The 21,567-nt window shown below is 56.9% G+C and overlaps 1 protein-coding gene across 3 annotated transcripts in view; it reads right to left on the reverse strand.

Annotated features, from left to right (window-relative positions):
- VIPR1 (vasoactive intestinal peptide receptor 1) overlaps positions 1 to 20,394 on the reverse strand; it is a 31,955-nt gene extending 11,561 nt beyond the window's left edge. For all 3 annotated transcript variants that reach the window (XM_025883580.2, XM_025883591.2, XM_025883571.2), the window contains exons 1-3: positions 20,210 to 20,394; positions 9,546 to 9,657; positions 5,053 to 5,160 (exon numbers count right to left, since the gene is read on the reverse strand). In XM_025883580.2, the coding sequence (XP_025739365.1) occupies positions 5,053 to 5,160; positions 9,546 to 9,657; positions 20,210 to 20,287 (298 nt within the window). In that variant the 5' untranslated portion in view covers positions 20,288 to 20,394. The remainder of the gene's footprint in view (positions 1 to 5,052; positions 5,161 to 9,545; positions 9,658 to 20,209) is intronic.
- Positions 20,395 to 21,567: the final 1,173 nt, after the last annotated feature.

The raw sequence follows: 21,567 nt of genomic DNA on the forward strand, positions 1-21,567 counted from the left end.
CTGGCTTGTTGGGGTGGGAGGGAGCGGGGGAGAGGAGGAGAGGAGGAGGGAGAGAATGATGAGGTGAGGAGATGAGGAAGAGCTGAGAAAGAACAGGGTCCCCAGTGTCCTCGCTCTGTAGTTCCTTCCCCACCAGCAGGTGGCCGCTCTCATCACAGGGGTCACGAGCACCAGCACCAAGCAGCATCACCACCACCAGCTCCAGCACAATGGCAAGTTTGGAGAACCTTCGTTTGTCACTACTGGACAGAGCACGTGAGGCCCAGCGTCTTACTGGATCCCCTCAACCCTCCGGTGAGGAAGGGAATCCCATTTCCCACTGGAGCAGCCAGGCTCCCCGAGGTTGGTCACTTGCCCCAGGCCACACGGAGAGGACAGGCTCCGGCAGGTGTGATCCCCAGAGTTGTCCCAGGCGACCTTGCCCCCGCCTGCACTGAGGGGACCTGAGGACTTGTTTCGGGTGTCCAGGCGCAGAGCTGTAGGAGGAGTCGAGCTGTCCTGAGAGCTCGGCGGGGGGGGGGGGGGGGCTGTGCATGTGCATTTAATATTTCTCAGCTTGGCTTGGAATACACCCGACCGCGTGATTCCCTGTCCGCCATTTCTGGAAATCCTCCTGGCCGCCCTCTGAAAGAGGTTCTTCCCCACCCTACTTGATGGCTGAGGAACTGAGGGACAGCCAGGGAGGAGTAGCCCGGCCTGGGTCTCTTCCCACTGCGAGGTCCTGGGGCCAGCAGGAGAGACTCCACTGAGGCTGAGGCGTCGGGCTGGGCCAGTTCCTGACTTGGCAGCCCTTTTCTGTGCTGGCCTCCCAACGGCCCTGCGGCAAGAGGCTCCCAGGGCAAGAGAGAGGTCTTCACTCAGCCCCTTAGCTTTCCCCCCCGTGCAGCCTGGGTGGGCTCCATGCAGGCCTGCCTCAGCCCCAGATCTCAGGACCTCACCGAGGGCCCCTCCCAGGATCCGATTCTTGTGCGGACTTCCCCCACCAACCGGGGGCCTGGGGCAAGTCAAAAAAGGCTACAGGGCCAAATCAGCCAGCCTTGAGGTTGGAACACCAATGCCTCAAGTTTTGAGCTCCCCACTGGCCAGAAGGACCAGGGCTCGGTGAGGCCAGGCCCGTGACATGGCAGACACCTGGTGCCATCATGAATTAGGTGACCCATCAGCATCCACACCGCAGGGGCTGGGGACAGCAAATGTGACTGTGTTAAAGCTAGCCATTAGGAGTTATTACGAGTTCCACTAAAGGAGGGGCATGCCAAGGCCAAGAGAGGTCGGGTGACTTGCCTATGGTCACACAGCAAGGAGGCAGCAGGCTTGGGATACAGTCGTGGGTTAGCCTGGCTCCGCATCTTTCTGGGCTTCCAGAGTGGCTGAAGGGGCACCCTGGATAGGGTGCTGGATAGGCTGGCTACCCCGGATATCGGGGGATGGGAGCAGATAGCGGGTCATCTTCGGGGTTGGGTGGCCTCTTTGTAGAGCCCTGGGATTGTGGCCCAGGTCTCAAAGGGAACTATTCTTGAAGAGAGATCTCAAGGGTGGCCACCATGAGACCCGAAGAAGCAGTCCAAAGTCTGTCTCCAGCCTGGGCCTGGGAACCAGTAGAACTTGTGTGTATAGAGGGGACTATGGAGGGGGCGGAGGGAGGGGCTAGGGACTTTAACCCCCCAATCTCCCAGTTTCCTGCGGCTCACTGGGTCACACAAAGAAGTCACTGCCCTCCTTCCCCCCCCTCCCTGGGCTCTCCATGAGAAAAGCACAGCTCAGTGACTGGAAGTAGAAAACAGGGGAATTGCTTCCTCCCTGCTGCCCTCTCTCCCCTCCCCATCAGTCACCAGTCCCATCCCAGCTACCCTTCCTCACCACCACCACTATCTTCTCTCTCCGGAATTAGGCAGGAGCCTCCTGATGGGTCTCCCTGCCTTCCTGTCCCCTCCAACCCGCCCCCACCCCGAGATAGCTGAGGAAATTGCTCTCAAACCTAGCTCTGACCATGGTGCTCTCCGGCTGAAATCCTGTCAGTGGTGCCCCGTCCCATTGAGCCGGGGCAAACGTCTCAGGTTGGCGTCAGGACTTTCTTATCTAGGGCTTCACGATGCAGGGGGTGGAGCACGGCGAGGAGGTGTCCCACAGACCCACAGACATGGGTAATGCAGCCCGTGGGGAGTCTTCTCAACCAAAACATCGATCCTAGTTGTCACTCCTAAAAAATGTCTCTTCAAATATTTCAAGGTAAAAACACCACAGATGAAAGACGTGCAGACCAGGAATCAAAGGACTAAGCCCCCATGGACATTTTGGTGCCTTGATGGGCGCTCCCTTGCCTGGCCAACACTCCTCCCCCACGGTTGTTAACCACCCAGCCTGGGGAGATGGCTTCTCTCTAACTCTACAGTCTTTATCCTTTTCAGGTGCCTTCAGCTTTCCCTGTAGAACTACAACCCTTCCAATACTTCCAGGGAACACACTCCTTCCCCAGTCCTGCTACCTAAATGGGGGAGAGTTGGGGTTGGCATTGTCCCTGCTCTACACTTGCCTTCTCGCAAACCTCCCTCTTTGGAGTTTAAGGTCACTGGCTCACACCTTCTTCCCAGGAAAACACGCCCTCTTTCCCTTCCATTTTTAGCCCCTAACCTGGTCTCCATTTCTCTCCATCCTTTTCAGGGGCTAAGGCCACCAGGTATAGCTAGCTGTGCAGGTTGTTCACTGTACAAGGGCATCTGGCTGATAAACATGGCGGCTACAGTCTACCTCATATTCAACTTGTCATTAGGTGGGTTCTGGTGAGAGGCTGAGGAGGGGCTGCCTTCTCATCTGCACAAAGGCACACGTGGGCCTCAATGAGGCTGGCAGCCTTTGGGGGGTGGGTAGCCAGATGGTGGGCTGCCGTCCAGGTTCTTAAGTGAAGGAGCTGCCTTGACAATTCCAGCAGGGACAGAAGGAAAAGCCGTCAGGAGGAATGCAATTAGCCGAGTGTCAAGGAGGAACACGAGTAGCAGGCATTCCAGGGATCTGAGAGAAGGCTGGTTGCCAGGCTCTGCAGATTGGATGCACCAGAGCTGCCGGAGGAGTTCATTGCCTACCTGCCCAGGTGCTGGGTTCCCCCGGAGAGCTGGGCTAGGTGGGAGCTGGCCGGGATTACGGCACATTTCTGACTGCTCCCAGACTCCTCAGGGAGGGCACCGAAGTATCTCTCTCACCGCTGAGGTCACAACACTGGGGGCGGGGGGGGGGGGGGGGGGGGGGGGGGCGCTTGCGTGCAAAACCAACCTGCTCCAAAAAGTCCCTTTGGCCCACCACCTGTCCCCATTTTACAGAGAAACAGATCCAGAGAGGGAAAGGCCACCTGGAATAAGAGATGTCCAAGAGTCTTTCTGCTCAGCCTCTGAATTCTTATCTAGGTCCCCCTCCTCTTAATCCTCCCCCTCCCACCCCTGCCCCTCCCTGGGTCCCTCCCCCTCCAGACCTGCTCCTCCCTCGGGTCCTCCCCCTCCAGACCTGCTCCCTCCTTAGGTCCTCTCTGCTCCAGACCTGCTCCTCCCTTGGGTCCTCCCCCCTCCAGACCTGCTCCCCCCTTGGGTCCTCTCCGCTCCAGACCTGCTCCTCCCTTGGGTCCTCTCCGCTCCAGACCTGCTCCTCCCTTGGGTCCTCCCCCCTCCAGACCTGCTCCTCCCTTGGGTCCTCCCCCTCCAGACCTGCTCCCTCCTTGGGTCCTCTCCGCTCCAGACCTGCTCCTCCCTTGGGTCCTCCCCCCTCCAGACCTGCTCCTCTCTTAGGTCCTTCCCTCTCCAGACCAGCTCCTCCCTCAGATCCTACCCACTCTAGACCTGCTCCTCCCTTAGTCTTTGATGAGTCTCCCAGCTCATCAAACCTAGACCCAAGGAGGACAGGCTGGATCCCTCCCTCCCTGCCATGAGTCACACACACCCTTCATAGGCAAATTTCCCACTTCTCTCCTCTGCCATGCTCCAGGTCCAAACCATTACCACTTCTCTCCTCTGCCATGCTCCAAGTCCAAACCATTACCTTGTGACTGGGTCTTCCCATTGCACTCCCAGAATCCTTTCTTTCATGGAAATCTGAATTATCGGTTAAAAACCTAAACCTGAATTGGACTACGTCAGTCCCCTACTGAGGAGGGGGAGCCACCCCAGTGGCTTCTCAGTGAACTTAGGAAAAAGTCCAAGTCCTCAGTCAGTGCTCAGGGCCAGCATGGCTTCTGCCGCCGGTCTCTTTCCTCTCCTCCCTCCCCTGAGCTCTTTCTGCTCACCCACTCCATTTCTTTGGTGTCCATCCCACGGGCTGCTGGTTGTCCCTCCCCGTGATCCCCACACCCAGATCTTTCCCATCTCCAGGTCTTCGGACAGCAGCCGAAGTATCACCGCCTCTATCCATGAACACCTGCCTTCACGTTGTGCCTTAGCCCCTTCTCCTGCCCAGGACTCCTCACCGTTTATGACATGTGTTTGTTTTCATGCTAAATGTCTCTTCAGCTCGAGCCAGGCAGACAGCATGGCTGTGCTAATGCTCCCTGCCCTGTGTTTGTCTAGCCCATGCCTATCATACTAGTAGATATTTAAGAAATGGTCACTGAATGGAAGAACGGCTGAATATATTCTGGAAGCTTCCTTAGCTAGTTGATAGCAAGAAGGCCCAGTTCCTAAAGAGGCTCCTCCTTTTCTTTTCTGCCTTTTATGAGAACATTTACTGAAGCAGAACATGACAAGATGTGTAAGCAAAGCCCAAAAGGTCGTCGGCACCATGGGAGCCATAATTTAGTCATGCATCTGTCAGTCAATTGGTTATCAATTGCTGAACAAATATTTAGTGAGCCCTTCTCACGTGCTTATCTTTTATGTGAAGAGCTAATCAAATCCCATGAATCCTTCGAAGACCTGATGCCAGCACACCTCTTCCAGGAAGCCCCCCCACCAATTGTTCGAGCCGCTTTGACCACTGTCCTTTGCTTTCTCACTTCCTTGACAGGTGAGGACCCACTCCAGCTGGTACCACCTGTGCCGCCCGAGCTCCCTGGCTTCGATCCAGGCCTCTTACCTTGAGCTGGGGAAAATAAGTTAAAGATGAGGGGGCAGGCCAAGACGACCACCTGGCCCGGAGGGGTGGCTGGCCAGCAGGTGAGGTTGTCCCACATCTTGCTGCAGCCTGATGGGGGAAGGCAGAGGACACACAGGTCAGCGTGGTCACCGGGTTCCTCCAGCCTTGGGGCCTGAGCCCACAGGCACCCATTCTTCTTCCTCCTCCAGGGTCCCACCTGGAGGAACCTCCAGCCTGAGAGCTGGCACCATCCTGCCCAGGCTGCAGAGGGCCTGTCCAGATGGGCAGCAGGACTACAGCTCCATGGTCCGCAGCGAGAGATGGAGTGCCCCCGGGGGTGTTTTGAAGAGTAGTGGGGGTTTTGTTTGTTGCAGAGATTGGGGGTCTCACCCTGCACTTATGGGCAGGTGCCAGGGATGTCAGGCAGACATCCTGCAAGGTGTCACACAATAATGAATTGTGTAGTATTCTGCAAGACTTTCAGATGAGCCCCTGGGCATTTGTGTAGGTGAAAACCTTTTGTAATGACCAGAGCCTAGACTCTTACTCCATTTTGCATATAAACACCAGGTACTTACTGTACAGGTTTAACATACGTGGGGTTTTCCAGAAATGCAACTGAGTAAAGGGAGGGAAGACTGTGCTTTGTTGTATGTTGAACATTATTAAGGTTTTGGAAAATCACATTACCTCCAGCAACGTTGTCCGTGGACCTGAGTCAGGGAAGCAACCACCGTGTAGGTCAACCTACTCGTCACATTTCCAGAACGGACAAGCATAGATACAGTCTTCAGACTGTGTCTTATCTGTCAGTGTGATCGTGCCTGAATATGTGCATAGTATTTCATTATAAATCATTTTCCTTTTTATTTTTCTTTTACAACCAGAACTTCATTTAAAAAAAAAAAATGAATGCACATGTCCTGAATTTCGTTTTATAGTAAAGGAGACATTAAAAAATATTTGTCATAAAAGGAGGTGCCGGGTACGATGGGGTGGTGGGGGTACTGGGATTCAGCTAGGTCTTGAGGTGTCTTCAGAAAATTAAAAAAGCAACACATATGCCCCCAACTCAGTCAAACTGTGATTTGCACTGTGGGGTGGTGGTGCTCAGGAGGTAAGTTTAGAGAAAACCCCGCCCTGCAGGTGAGCCCTGAGGGCTGGCTGGTGAAGGGTGCACAGCGGGGTCCCTAGGCGTCTGCTATAAGAGGCAGATGCATGATTTTGCCTGTTTGGGGTCTGGGTGCCAGTGAGGGACTGGGACTCCTCTGGATCCCCTTGCCGGGGGGAGAATTCACTGTTTCTTGGCAACCCTGCCGGGCCCATAGATTTTCTAAGGAAACCCAACCCCCAAGCCAAAGTCAATGCCAGTTGCACCCAGCCCAGCCCAGCCCAGGTCCGAAGGTTCCTAAGTTCTCACGAAGGGGGCCTGGGAGGAGGAGGTGAAAGGATGTGCCCACTTGGGGAGGAGACTTGGGACCCTGAGTGCCGGATGGGCTGGCAGTGGGGAGGGGGGCCTTCTGGGGCTGCAGCAGCGGGGGTGGGGGGAGAGCAGAGGCTGAAGGCTGACAGCACCTGGATCTGCGGGGCCTGGGCAGAGAGCACAACCTCCCTTCCTTGGGGGCCCCAACCACTTCTGTCCACTCTGTCTTGAGGCTTCTGTGGCCTCCCTCTGGCTCCCAGTCCCTCCTCCACTCCTGTGCCAGCCTCTCTGGAGGCCCTGGAGGGGTCCACGAGGCCAGGCATCTCCAGCTAGCCGTTCAAGGCCCTGTTAATAATATCAGCAAATGCTTACATAGCCTTTGTATTTGGGAGGCACTGTCCTACTCTCTTTAAATAAACAACTTATTTAACCCTCCCATTTTACAGAGGAGTAACTGAGGTACGGAGCAATAAGGTAACTAGCCCAAGGTCACATTGCTGGTGAATGGTGCAGCCTGTTCACACGTTCCTACGCTCCCTTTCCAGCAAACCTCTTGCACTCCTCCCATTCTGAAGGGCTCCAGGCCCATTTCTTATGGGGAATTTTGCTCTGCTGGACTGTTTAGCCCTCTGACTATGCTGGGCACACCTTGTTTTGTAGGCCAGTTATTGTGTCTGGGTCCCCGCCAGACTTCAAGCCCTCTGGATCTCGAGCTCAGCATGGAGCTGGGTCCCTGGCCCTGAGCTCAGCTTCCCCAGAAGCGGCACAGGGAGAGGGAGACTGGGCACTGCCCTTCGGGAGGCTGCACTTGGCCTCAAGGACTCTCAACACCACCAGGACTGGTCTGTGAACTGTGACATGGCAGGGGAGCCAGGGAAGAAAGGCCATGGAGGGCATGTGGTCAGGGAAGCTTCCTGGAGGAGGCAGCAGGTTCAGGAAGTTGAGAAGGGAGTGACAGGCAAGCAAATGCTAGTGATGTGGAGAGCCTGTTGTCTCTGTGCGTGCCCCAGAGAGGCCCCACGGGCCCCACCACATATGTCCCCAGGCCCACAGAGATGCAGGGCCCTGGCGGGCTGTGTGTGCCCACTGGGGACTGCCACCTCAGCAAGAAAACAAGTCTGGAGCCTGGGGTGGGAGGTGGTGAGGCAGGGCAGGGGGCTTCTGCTCTGCCATTTTATAGACACGTGTGCACCGACAGACACACAGACGCGCACTCCCCAGACACAAAAGAACCACAGACGTACATGCAAATACACATACACGTATGCTTACTTGGACATGGAAAGACCAGGCACAAGCAAGCAAACAAAGGCACAGAGACACCCATGCAACTCACAGATACACATACATAGACAGGAGTGGGCATACTGCAGATATTCCCACTGATACACGCACACATCCACAAACCAACACACAAAGACACGGCGCACCAGGCAGACGTATCCAGGCCTAGCCAGGCTTACAGAGACACATGCCCCTGCCACAGAGAGACACTCAGAGTCCGACATGGGGCTTTACAGGTCCCAGAGGCACAGGCAGCTCCAGACCCACGTGGGCCAAGAGCACACATCTGGATATGCACGAACATGCACAAAGCCCCACACAAGGTCACGGGCAGACTCATCGCCCACAGACGCATACTCGCCCTGCTCTGGATCCGAGGCCGCCTTCCTGGTGACAGGATGTTGGCACCCGACAGGTGCCCTGTGCCAGCAATGACCTCATTGGGATCACGAGGGTGGCTTGCCCTCGGGGCCTAGGAGGCACTGCAGTGGGGCCTGGGATTCTGGGGTCTGGGCCTCTCTGGGCTGCCTGCAGTCCCAGACCCCACTGCTGGGGCCCGCTGAGGCCCATCTACCGCATCTCCTGCCTCCCTGCCCTGGAGGGTGGGGGGTGGTGCATAGGCAGTGGGTGGTCTGGCCACCCCTCACCCAGGGCTTAGTCTGAAGGCCCCAGCAGGCACGGCTTTGTCCTTCCTTAAGAGCGGCAGGGGGAGGTAAAGGCCCTCCAGGAGGCTACAGACACTCCCTTATGATGCAGGAGGCAGAGACTCTGGGCACCAGGGCCAAGAAGGAGGGATCCAGGAGGGGTTGCATAACTGTCAGCCTCAGAGAGGTGACAGGAGACTGGGGAGCCCGGGGGGTGTAAAGATGCTCCCTATTCCTGAGCAAGGCAGTTACATAACTGCAAGTGTGGCCTCAGGGAGGTGACCTGGTAGGGACACCCAGAGCAGGCACAGCTGCCCAGCTGCTCTGGCCCTTCCCCGCCCTCAGGGAGCCTTGAGCTCCACACCCACCCCCACTCCTCATAAGCAGTCTGCGCAGGCACCTCCCACCGCCCCCAGTCTCTCTGCTTCTCCACATCCTGCCCACCCTTCAGAATCTGGCTCAAGGGTACCCTTCAAAGGAAGGTCTCTAATTCCTCCCATTCCTTCCCTGGGCAGCCGTGCCAAGTGCGGGGTACCAGGGGTGGGGGAGTGGGGGGTAGAGGGCGCTGTCTGTCGTCTGAAGGGATGGTCTTCCTGGCTCTGGGCAGCTGGGCAGCCTCGGCCTGAGGGTGCCCCTGGCATCACCCTTCCCACCACGAGGCTGGAGCTCCCCCACACCCCCTCAGGAGGAAGAACTGGGCCCCCATGTGTTCAGCCTCTAGGTTTGACTGTGACTCGTCTCTTCAGCTGGACAATGAATGAGCTGATGGTTCATCTGGTCTGCTGAAGATGGGTTGGGCTGGGGAGGGAAGCGTGTGTAGGTGGCACGTCTGGGTGCAGAGTCTGGGGTTGGGAGGAAGGAGCTGGGCCTCAGAACCCCCAACCTCGTGTGTTCTCCTCGGTGAACAGCAGGGAGCTCCCAGACCTGGGGCAGGTGGTGGGATCAGAGAGACCTGTTAGGGCTTCCTGCTTCCATCTGGTCCCCCAGCTTCCCCCAGCATCCTCTCCTCGCCCCCAGCAGCTCCATGGTGCCATCCCCACCCAACATGTGTGGGAGGAATGTACCTGGATCTGGGCTCACAATGTGATGAGAAGCAGGGCTCCCTGAGGGGTCCGGGGCCCTCTCTTCCTGCTGGGTCTCACCTGCTGTGTCATTCTCCAGCTGAGCTTCCTCCAGGCACCTCTCGTGCTGCGCCTCGATCATCCGCAGATGGTAACATTCCTCCTCCCACTGCAGGTTGGGTGCCTGGCCACCCTGGGGGACAGAGACAGGGAGGGGACCTGTCATCCTCATCAGTGGCCTACCTCTCATCCACAGACTCCAGGAACATGAGGCCCAACAAGGCCTGTCACTTGACTGACCCAAGTTCCAGACAGAACCCCAATCCCAACCCCAGACTAAAACCCGACCCGGACCTGGATTGGACCCAGAACTCCTGTCCGCCGTCCCCAAAGCTGGGTCTGCCTGGAGGGCCCTGCCATGGCTTCCTGGTGGCTTCTAACAGTGCTGCAGCTGTAACAACTTGGTCTTTTGGTGGGGGTGGGGGGGCACTATGGCATTACTCTGGACGAAGGTTGGAGGGCCTCTCTGTGGGGCCCAGAGCTGGCCCTCAGGACTCTGCCACCCTCCAGCCTGGGTTGGGAGTCCTGGGTCCTTGCCTCAGTCTCTCTGGATGAGTGGGACCCAGCTAGTGCTGCCGGGTTCTGAGGAGTTAGGTCCCTGGAGCCAGGCCTGGGGGGGATCCAGGAGTCTGGGGCTGCATCTTCCAGGCTCTGTCCCCATTCCAGGAGGCTGTGCTGTCTCCTGGGTCACCAGGCCGGGAGGAGGACACTGGCCCTCCTTGCCCAGACCTCACCGGCTTTCTTCTTAGCTTCTGAACGATTCCAGCGGTGTGAAATCTAATGAAGGAGGGGAGGTTTCAGGAAACACGAGAGGCCCCTCTAGGATGGCTGGCCATCCCACCACACCTCCTCTGCCTCTGCCTCTGTCCCTGCCCCTGGGAGGTGGGGACAAGGGATGGGAAGGCCCACGCCTCCCAGCCTCCCCTTTTCCCGCACGCTGGCCAGGGATCAGGGATGGAACCAGACCTGCCTGCCGGCGTGGGGGCAGGCGGGCATTGGCATTGGGGCCAACATGTGAGTACGGGTGATGGCTGCCCAGGGACAGACAGGAAAAAACAGGTCTTGGGAACCACTGGGTGGGCAAAGGCCGGTGAAGGCCTCCATGGAGGATCCACTGAGCTGGTGGAAACTTCTGCGAGTCTCTTTGGCTTTAGGGAAGTGGCTGCCACTCCTGGGCAACCCCATATCAGTTTCCTTCTCCCTGCTCAGGGAAGAGAATGCCACAGTTCCCCAACAGGGCCGTTGGAGAAAGTTCAGCAAGGCAGCTCCAGCATCAAATACTCTCGGTGTCTCTTCCATCTTGCCCCTCCTGCCCTGGGACAAGGTCCTCAATTCCCTCAAATAGGCCTCAAGCAGCTCCCCTGCTGACTCAAAGGCATTTTGCAGTGGGGCTGTGGAGGAAAGCACTTCCTGCCTTCTGGCCTGGTACCAAGGGTGTGACTTTGACCACTGTTCTAAGTAAGGTGACCCCACAGAGGGATAAGCATCCCGGGTGCCAGAGACTCTCCATTGCTATAGAGGAATGGGGTCCAAACAGAAGCTGGACAACTCGGTGCTCAAGAGGCTGCACAGCTGAGTCCCTTCCACTCAACACTCCTGTCCCTTGTGGAGGCCATGGTGAAGCCTCATTGTCACAGAGGTCCTCAATGTCCAACTTTCCCATACTTGGCTAAGAACCACAGCTGGCCTAGCCCAGGTGCAAGGGGAAGGCCTCATTGTCCAGGATGCCTTTCAGACGTCCCAGCACCCAGGCCTCACCCGCCCATGTGCCATGGGCCTGGAAGCCCCACAGTGAACCTGGGTTCCATCTTGGACTGTGAACTTTATCAGCCAATGGAGGTAAAGACATGAGCTGGTAAATCATTTAAAACTTGGCATATGGAAAGTAACACAGATCTATTATGGAGCAGGATATGGTTATTCATATAACTGTTTCAAAGAAAATACATGGGATTTGAAGGAAATGTGCTGTGGTCCCTCTTTGGGGTCACATGCTTCCCTTCTTGCCCCAAAACATTACTCAGACTCAAACACTCGAGATGCTCTGTCTTCAGTGATCTGTGGCCGGTGCATGCTGCTCAGGCATGGGAAGAGGGGTGGCCAAAGGACTCCAGAGGTGACTTCTGGAAGAAGAACCTGGGGACTGGCTCATGTCCCACCATTGGTCTGTCTTGCTTGTCTGGAACACGCTTTTCCCCAAAATGCCTTCCCAGCCCTACTGCCCTCCAGCAATGCAGTTTGTTCTGCCTTCTGGCCCCCTCCCAGCCTCGCCTGTGTCTCCTGCCCATTCTCCACAACCCTCCCCCCCCCCAAAACATGAACATGGGATGGATGGTAGTAGACCATCTGTTGTTGCTGCCTTCTACCATCCTTTACCTTCCTCTGGTGCCATGTCATCATCTCTATCTGGGAAACTACCTCCTTCCCCACTCCTAGTTCTTGGGGTGCTTGGTGTCTTCTAAGAGGTGATCAGACTTGAGCCCGTCAGAGCATTCCTGGCCTTAGTGCCTGGCACGTGGCCCAAGTCAGGCTGCTCAGAGCCAGCAGGCTCATTCCTGGGATTTTGGATTAAGCGACTAGACAAGTAGATTTGGTCTTTCCAACTAGACTGGAAACCTCAAAGGGTGCAGCGGTTGGAACTGCTGCTACCATCTTGTTGCTTCTTGTGTTGTTGTGGAACACAACAATGAAGGCCACACAGGTAAAGGCTGAATAACGGGATGGAGGAAAAACTGGGTCCTCTTGACATTTTCTGAGTCCCTGGATGCAGCCATGCCTGAAAGTAACCCTGTTTCCAGCAACATGAGTCAGTATCTTTGCTTATTGCTTCAGTAAGTTGAGTTTTCTATCCCTGTAACCAAAAAAGTCCGGACTTGTGCTCTGAGGACAGGACAGTGGATGCCCTCATTTGCTGGGTCCTCTTTTTTTTTTTTTTTTTTGAGAGAGCACGCAAGTCAGGGGGAGGGGTAAAGGGAGACAGAGAGAGAAAATCTCAAGCAGCCTCCATGCCCAGGGTGGAGACAATGCAGGGCTCAATCTCACGACCCTGAGATCACAACCCGAGCTGAAATCAAGTGTCGGATGCTTAACCAACTGAGCCACCTAGGCACCCCTTTGCTGGGTCCTCTTAAGCCAGAGCTGTGGCCATGCTGTTTGCCAAGAGATAATTCCTTTTTAATCACCAAGGGCATCATAGGGTTCCTAGCACCTTCTGCTTACCACTCTCTGACGGTGGAAGGCTATTGAGTCAACTTCTCTAGCCAACTCTGCCTGCCCCACCCAGCAGCATAGCCACAAAGCCTTTCCTGAGTGGCAGTTTGCAGAGGAGGGGCAGGAGGCCCTGAGGTAATCTGGCAGTGTGGGCTGTCTCTGAATAAAGTGAGGGTAGGCTGGAAGATGAGCTCAGTCTTCACGCCAATTTAGCTGAGTGTTAGACCCCATCTGCAGAAAGGTAGAGGAAAGAAAGACCCAATGGGGGACCTGAGATCCCCTAGCAAGTGCACATTCCTAGATGGGACCTGCATCTCTGACCACGAGTCTGGACTACATCAATCCTGCTCCATGACCTAGCCTTGGGCCATCTGATCTACCATTGCTCTTTGGGGGACAGGGCCAGGGCAGCTCCCTGTAGCCCTTATCACTGAGGAATTCAGGCAGACTTTGAACTTCCTCTTCCACTTATTTCCCTATGCTAAACATCCTCATTATACCTCTGGACTCCAGACACACTAAACTGGAAAATTCCCAGCCAGATACAGCCAAGCCTACTGATTCCAGGAAAGGGTTCCAGGGTGGGATATAGCTGGGGTGTGGGCTTCATAGAGAATGGGTAGTAGAGGTGCATCTTTGAAGAGATGTAAATTTGATCATTAGAGGTGGAGTAAGAACATTCCAAAAAGTAGGAGCAGTGTGTAGAGAAGCATGGAGGTTTGAAAATGCCTAATACACGAAAGGTTGCAAATACACGGTGTGGCTGCGGCCAAGGGTCCTGAGGCATCGGGAGACAAGCTGTGGGACACGGGCAGGGGCCAGGCCTCATCAGTTCCTGCCTGGACAAGTGTACTAGCTTTCAGCCCCACCGCCTGCAACCCAAGGTCCCCAGGGCCTACGAGTCAAAGCCCACACTTCAAAACTGGCATTCAAGGCCTTCCCTATTTCTACCACTGCCTATATTTCCTGACTTGTCTCCTGGTGCCCCACATGGAGAGGAGAAAGCAGGGCTTTCTCTCAGGCCCTTACTAATTCCCCTGCTGGGCTGAGCTCCAATGAGCTTCAAGTCCACCTGACCTTGTGGGTGGGTTGAGGTGGAAGTTTCAGGCCAGATGGAGCCCCCAGCACCCTCTCTATCACAGGAGTTCCTGAGCCCAGAAGAGGAGACCCAGACAAGAGTGAGGAAGTCTGTAGCCTCCCTTGCACCTGGGTCCTCTTCTGTCCCCTGCCACAGTACTGGCTGGATGTGGGAGGTTACGGACTGGATGTTGGCAGGAGAATCCTGAGTCTCTGGTTGGGGGCAGGGATTAACCAAATCTCATGAATTCTGCCTGCTTCCCTGGGTCCCTCCTCTCTGTCCTCACTGTGAGGGTCTTGGGAGAAAGCAGAGCTTTCTCCTCCAGGTGGGGCTCCCTGAGATCTGGGGTAGGGTGCAGATGCTGGGATTTGTGGCTCTTAGATGCTCGGGGCTCTGAAAGACAGGGAGAGGGGCTGACTCAGGTTTTGTGGGTGCCCTACCCACCCCTCAAGGGGAGCTTGAGCTCACAGCTCCTGGTTTGGAATCAGAACCTTCAGCCTCATCCAGGGACAGAGAACTGTGACAGTAGGAGCCAAGGGAGCCTGAGTCCCTCTGAGAGGCAGCTGGTTTCTGAGAGGGGTCTAAAATGCAGCAGGCTGTTGGATTTGGTGAGACAGAAGAAAGAACCTCCTGCCCACAAATTGCCAAGCCCCGGGAGCTACCCTGAATGACTTGTGCTTCTGAGGCTTGTTGAGGAGGGCCCTTTGCCCCTGCCAGGGATGACTGGGGAATGGGGGAATAAAGAGCAAGGGTGGCCCCATTTACCATTCCCCCATCACCAGCTCATGTCCCGTGATTTATTTGAGCCTCCTCCCCCCATTGAAATAATGGGGCAACAAAGAACCACAAGGGGAAACTGAGGACCCTGAGAGAAAGCAGTGTGGTCAAAGGCACACAGGACCCCAACCCAGCTTCCCAGGCTGTGCCCTGCATTCTGGCTTTTGTGTTTGAATTGGTAAGAAGATGGAGAAGGTGCAGTGGGGGAAGGAGAGGAGGAGACAGGGGGCAGTGGGCCAGGGGCCACAGGAAGGTGAGGTAAATCAGGGGATGCGGAAGCCACAGAAAAGTGCAGAAATATGCTCACAGCTTCGCAGAGGGCAGTCCAGGAAGTTGAAATAAGGCCGCATCCGATTGGGGAGGGGCACAGGGGAGACGTCTGGGGTGAGGGGAACGTGGGCTAGCTTGATCTGGGTGGTGGCTACACAGGTGTGCACACCGTGTGACAACTTCCTGACCGGTCACTGCAGATTTGCACATTTTACGAATTAAAAAATGTCTCTGAAGTCCTGGGGCAGCCCACAGCATGCTACGGCTGCTTTGGAAGAAGCAACTCCTTCTTCCAGAATCAGACTGCCCACCACTTCCTGGCTGGGTGACCTTGGGTAAGTCTCCCCACCTCATCTGTAAAAGGGGGACAATGACAGCACCATCTACTTCCAGGGCTGTGTCCAGGGTCACATGTCAAGGACACCAGGGGACCGCCAAGAAAGGTTAGCGGTCATTGCCAAGGGCCCAGCCAGCCCCTTGCGCCCGGCTGGCCTTGCCATCTGCGTCTGGACCCGGGCCTCGCCACAGCCTGGACATGTTGCAGAACTCCAGGCAGTCTGCAGGTCCTGCCGGCTGCCGGGTGGCCGCTGTGCCACCAGAGGGGAGGCCTCGAGTCGGGCATTCCCTCACCCCTTACTGCTGTCTGATTTCTCCCCCCTCCCTATTTTTACATCCTTTTGCCAATAATCTGAAGCCTCCCCTTTCTGAATATCCAAATTTTGCTAACCACACCTCCTCCTGGGAGAGGCCGAGCTCTGGGTGGTGTGTGGGGGGCGGGCAGGGGTAAGACAAAGAGGGAGACCCAGGGATGCTGGTGTGGGAGTGGAGCAAGAAAGAACTTTCCACATCTCAGGGTGGTCCCAGCACAAGGTTTCTCATTATTAGAATACAAGCTTAAAGATGTTCCATCGGGGGTTAAGCCTGGCCCCATTTTTAAGGGCCCTTCTGGCGGGGCATCCTTAGGGACACGAAGCCTCTCAGGGATTCTTTGTAGAGGATCACTGTGGCAATGGCCGGCGAAGCAGGAGCAGCAGGGACTCAGGTTTAAATCCTCTGCCTCTTGAAAGCCATCCTGGGCACCCCGGGGGAAAGAGGACTCAGTTTACACACACGGTGTGTGGGGTGATGATGTTGGTGTTGGGGCCATCTGCAGAGCGCTGTAAGCCAGCACAGACAATGGGCTGAGTCTTCCATACAGAGTCGGTTGGTGACCTCTTCCTCCTTTTCTGATGTGTACAGGAAGAACTTGTTTTTCAGATAGCAGGAGGCACTTCCTGAGAGATACAGACCCTCACATCATGAGCCACATGAAACTGGGGTGCAGATAAAGACTGGGGCCCTGTCCAGGGAAGGACTTGATGTTCACCCACCCACCAGCTCACTGTACAGGCGAAGGATCCTTGCAGTCAGACCCCTAATATCACCATGCAGCTTGGGGTTCTGGACCAAACGCTGTTTGGGGATATCTGAACATAAGATATTAAGGAATTCCTGTTCATTTTGTTCGGGGTGGTGGTGGTATCATAGTGATATAGGAAAATGTCCTTTGGTTTTAGAGAATGCATCTTAAAATAATGTGTGGTGCAAGGTCATAATGTCTATACTTGATGTTAAAATACCTCAGCCAAAAAAAGGGAAATGATGCCAATATTAATTGTTATGGGTTATCGGTTGTCAAACCCAGGGATTGGGATGAGACGAGCACGGGACGTTCCTATACTGCCATTTTGCTGACATCACCCCAAGGACTGGCTATTTCCATGCTCATTATATTCTTCTCTCTCTCTCTCTTTTATACGTTTAAAAATTTTTTCCACAGTAAAAAGTTAATTTAAAAAACCCATAATGTGGTAGAGAGATAAAGCTGTGTTTCTTTTACTTCTGAAATACATCTAAGGTATGGGAGCAACTTTGCACATATTATACATTTGTGTTGGGAAGTCCAACTGGGGAGGGCAGAGTGTGGGAGGTTGAGCAGCAAAGGCAGGGAGAGAGGGACAGGGCTTCATCTAATCCGCTGGCCCTGTGCCTGCATCCCTGGCCAGAGGGGCCACAGTGAGGGGTCCTAGGAGTTGGGTTGCTATTGAGGCTGCCCACCGTGTAAGGAAACTGTTGCCTACCTCCCGGCCTTCCCTGAGTTGACCCATCACCTGCCTGGGCTCGGAGCCTCACCCCCACATTGCCTGGCTACCTCATGAAGACACCCCTGTCCCCAGGGCTCCCGAGCTGGGGATCAAGAGAAGAGATGGCCTATCCCAGGTCACAGAGCACTTGGTCCTCTCTCAAGTCTTGCGGAAGGGGTAAGATTGTGCCCCAGTCACAGGGTGGAGCTGGCCTCCAGCCCAGCCCTCTCTTCCTATTTCTCCTGCCCGGGGGGGGGGGGGGAAGATTCCCACCCTCCCTTTTGTGATGAGGAAACCGAGGCCCTTCCACAGAGATCAAACATGTTCTCAAGGGCAACTGGCCATTGCCATGGAGTAAGGTGAGGACCAGGTCTAATGGCTCCAAAAACATCAGGGAGGGCTGAGACTCAGGGCGCCAGGATGGGAGGCTAGAAACTTCCGAGGGGAGGTCACTCTTCCAGCACAGTCCCCTAGGAGCCCCGGGTGGGCCTGAGGTTGTCACTCCACTCGAGGAGGAGGCCGGACCTCACTGTAGCTGTGTTTCCTAAAGCCCACAAGGTGGTCTGCTGGGGGCCAAGAGGGCCTGGCCAGCTGTGGACAGCCTCTGCAGAGGCTGAGCCCTTCAGGAGCAGGTGGCCAGCAACCTGCCTCAGAGAGGAGTTAGGAGGAGCCAAACTTTCCCAACCCCTGGGCCATCCCAGCTTCTGGGGGCATGGGGGGAGCTGGGGGCTTCTTCCTCCTTCTGGGATCAGGCCCATTGTTCCTGCCAACAGAGGCTCTTTTATAGTTTCTGGTGGAAGGTTGGCCCCGTTTGGCCAAAGTCTTTAGGGCACTGTCCTACCTCCCCCAGGGAGCCTTCCCTGACTGCTCCTCTCAGAGACCCTTGCCTCAGGGCTGGGAGGCTGCACCCCACACCTCTCTGGGCTCTTCCGCCTGGGCCACTGGCTCTGCTCTCCCTGACCAGCCCGAGAATCTTCCCAGGGCAGGACCTGGATCTGCTCCTCCTCTGACACCCCTCCCCCTCTCCCTGGGCTGGGCATTGCCCCCTGTGCCTGCTGTCCAGGGGGTAGGAGCCGTGGAAGGCCTGACAGGTGGCCTTCAGGCAGACTTCCTCTTCTGAGACACTGGAGGTTTTCTTTCCTTTTTTGCTTCCCTGTTCAGAGATTCCCCCTTCCCTGACTGAGGTCAAGGCCCCATAAACGGGAGTGATAAGGCCTTGGGCCTTTACACTGAACTTTGCAGCTGCCATTTTATGGCTCCATTAACGTCAGCCCCCCTCAACCCTGAGTCTGGCTGGAGCGGGATTGCCTGGTGTCCCTTCAGGGTGGGAGCTGGTGGGGAGGAGGTAGAAGTGGAGAAGGATGTGGGGACTCCTTCATTCCAGGCTGCCCTCATCCAGTCCTTCTCCCTCTGCGGTCCCAGCCCTGCACGGTGCTGGGCGGACAGCGAGGATGACAGATGGAATGGTCAGAAGAGCCCAGGCTGGGAGGTGGGTAGGGCTGAAGAGTGGGGTCAGAGTGGGAAGGGCTGAGTGGGCTGGAGCAATCAGGGAAGGCTGTCTGGAGGAGGTGATGGAGTAGGGTATTAAATGAATAAAATGTAGAAAGACAGGGGAGCATAGGCATTGGAGGAGCCAGGCTTGGACTGTCTCAGGAGGTGGGGGGCAGATGTGGCCAAGAAGGAAAGGAGACGCTGCTGAAAGCACCCTGCCCCTGGGCTGAGAAGCCTCCAAGGCTGGGGAATGGTGTATCAGTGGTAGTCCCAAGAACTGGGGCTCATCCAAGGAGAATGTGTGGTCAGAGCCCAGTGGGGTGAGCCAGAGGGCTGTGGGTAAGGCCTGGAAGCTCCATGACACTGAGGGGCTCTAAGTGGTGCAGAGGTCTGGGGCTGTGGCCTTAGGGCCAGAACCCAGCGAGGCTTTGAGAGCTCAGGAGGTGGGTCTCATGCCTCTCAGTGGGAGGAGGGGAGGCTCCCACCAATTGTTAACAAGTTCTGCTCCCAGGACAGGCAATGAGTTTCTTGTCCCCAGGATGTCAAGACATTAGCTAGATGGAAACAGAGATTCCTGCTTTGATGGAGGTGATGGTAAGGGAGGTAATCATGGGATAGAAGACACTAGGTGATCAATATACTCTACCCACCCACCAGTCAACCTGGAGCTGGTGTCAGATCTGAGACCCACTTGGTTTTCAGGCTCTGACTAAGCAGCAACCCCTGATTCCTCAAGTCTTGGGATAGGGAGAGAGAGAAAATCAACCTCAGTCCAGGACTGATTAGTGGGGGACAGGTGTCTTTGGGACTTATTTTGCCCATCTGTAAAATGGGCTTGGGTGGATTCAATGAGTCTTGAGGTCTTCCCTGATCTTAGAGGGAGATGATCCATGCATCTCCCGCCTGAATCAGCATCTGTCCTAGAGGTGAACCACCCAGAGCCACACACGAGGGCACAGCCACGCGGGGCGGGGGGGGGGTGGCTCACTGGCACACATACATCAAAGGCATACAGACACCTATGTGGGGAGGAAGCAGAAGCGGGAGAAAGAGGACGCCACTGCTTCTTGGCTGTGTGCACCTTGCTCAGCTTTCTCCAAGCACATGTCTGGCCCTTCCTCATAAACACCGCCCTCAACCTCTCACTGCCCACCACCTTCCACCTGGGGCTCTTACCTGGCAGCTCTGCTCAGTGGGAGGGCACAGGAAGGGCCTGCCAGTCAGCCACCTTATCCCAAAAGCCCTTGCCCAGCGGGTCTGCTGCTGAGACGTCACTCCTACACGTAACACACAACGCCCCACCGATACCTCCAGAGGGGCACAGCACACAACGACGACCCCCACAGACACCCTCTCTGCCACCCACTGTCTACCAGGCCTTCCATTTCAATCGACCACAGTCCCCCACCCTGCACCCACTGACTTCCCCGCCCCACGCAAAACGCAGCCACTACACCGAAGGCAAGTTTATGGAGCACGCTCTCTCCTGGCGCCCCTCCACCGGTGTCCCAGATCGCCGCTCTGAGCAGGCCCTCAGCAGTGCTGGGAGGGACTAGGAGCGACCAGGACCCCACCCCTCGGGTCTAGATCCGGTCCGAGGCTGAGCTGGGAGGCGAGACCCGGTGCTCCGTGCCCCGCATTCCCTTTACACAGACGTGCGCACAGACGGCCCGGCTCCCACCGCCCCCACTCCACCGGCGGAGGCCGAGGCTCTGGGCTGCCCGGCGGGCACTCACCGCGGGGCCGAGGGCGCAGGCGAGGGCGCTGGCCAGCACACAGAGCCAGCCGGCGGGCGGCGGGCTGCTCGGACGCATGGTCCGCCCTGAACCCGCGGCAAGCGGCCCGGCCCGGCGCAGGGAATGGGCGGGCAGGCGGCGCACCGCGCGGTCGACGGCGGGGAGCCCCGGCAGAGTGGCGCGGTCGCGGTGGCCCCAGCGCGAAGAGGCGCAGCTCGGTGCTGGAGGCGGGCCCCGGGGGCTCGTCTGACGGGCGGCGGGTCTGGCCAATGGATCGGCAGAGGCGGGGCCGCCGCTCAGGTGTGGGGCGGGGCTGGGGGGGCTCTCCTGCCAGTGGGGAGTCCCCGCGCTCCCTCCGCCGATCCCCGCACGTCAGTCCTCAGTCGCCTGGCATTCACAAGCCTTCTCCCCTTCCGACCGCATCCTCGGTAGTCTCAAGACCCCAACACGCCGCATCCTTCCCTGCTTAGCTCACAACGTTTCCAAGCGCCTGGATGCCATCTCCCACTCCCGCACAACCCCCTCAGCCCCGCCCCAGGCCCCAGGACGCTCTCCACGTCCACCTTCAGAGCTACCTCCTCCAGGAAGCCTCCCAGCCAGCCTCCCCATTTCCCCCATTATTGCGCCTCGGAGGACTGGTGCGGGCGGGCAGGACTACGAGACAGGACAAGTCACTTCTTATCCCCCAGGCTGTGGGCTGCGGCCTGAGTAGGGTCCTAGGTTGTAAGCGACCCGGAGGTGGGGCACGTGGTTTGATCCATTTTCAATCGCCCCAGCTCATCCCTCCTCCCGACGGGCCGAGCGAGGGGAAACAAGGGCGCGAGTGAGGCCCGACTCCGGGTTCCTCGGTGCCCCGCCCCCGAGCCCAGGCGACCCGGCAGGGCGCGCTTGGCACTGGCTGGGCTCCCGGGCCCTTCACGACCCGAGAGTGAAGGGTCGTGCTTGAGGGAGGATGGCACGTCCGCGCCTTCGCGAGTCACGGCCCCGGCACCTCCCGAGGGAGGCTGGGCCGAAGTTCCAGCGCCCCCACGCGGGGAGGGAAGATCTGTCCCTGGTGCTCAGGACCAGGCTGCACAACCTACCTGAAATGAAGCAGGAGACTTCCTCCTCCTCCCGCCTTCCCTGTTTTACAGCCGGGGAAACTGAACTGCAGAGAAAGGCCTGGCCTCGGGCCGCCTGCCTCTGGTGCCTCGCTTCCAAGCCTGAGCGGGTCGGGTGCTGGGTGACAGCGGACCAGCTTGTCTCCACTTCGCGTCTTCGGGGCTCAATTTTATTCGTCCCTAAAATGAGGCGACGGTTCAACCAGCGCCGCGCCCCAGAAGGTCTTCTTGTAGACCAAGAGCAGGTGGATGCCTTGC

This window comes from Callorhinus ursinus, unplaced genomic scaffold (assembly GCF_003265705.2).
Source record: "Callorhinus ursinus isolate GAN/ISIS: 27379988/994484 unplaced genomic scaffold, GSC_fseal_2.0 scaffold1, whole genome shotgun sequence".
Taxonomy (NCBI): Eukaryota; Metazoa; Chordata; class Mammalia; order Carnivora; family Otariidae; genus Callorhinus; species Callorhinus ursinus.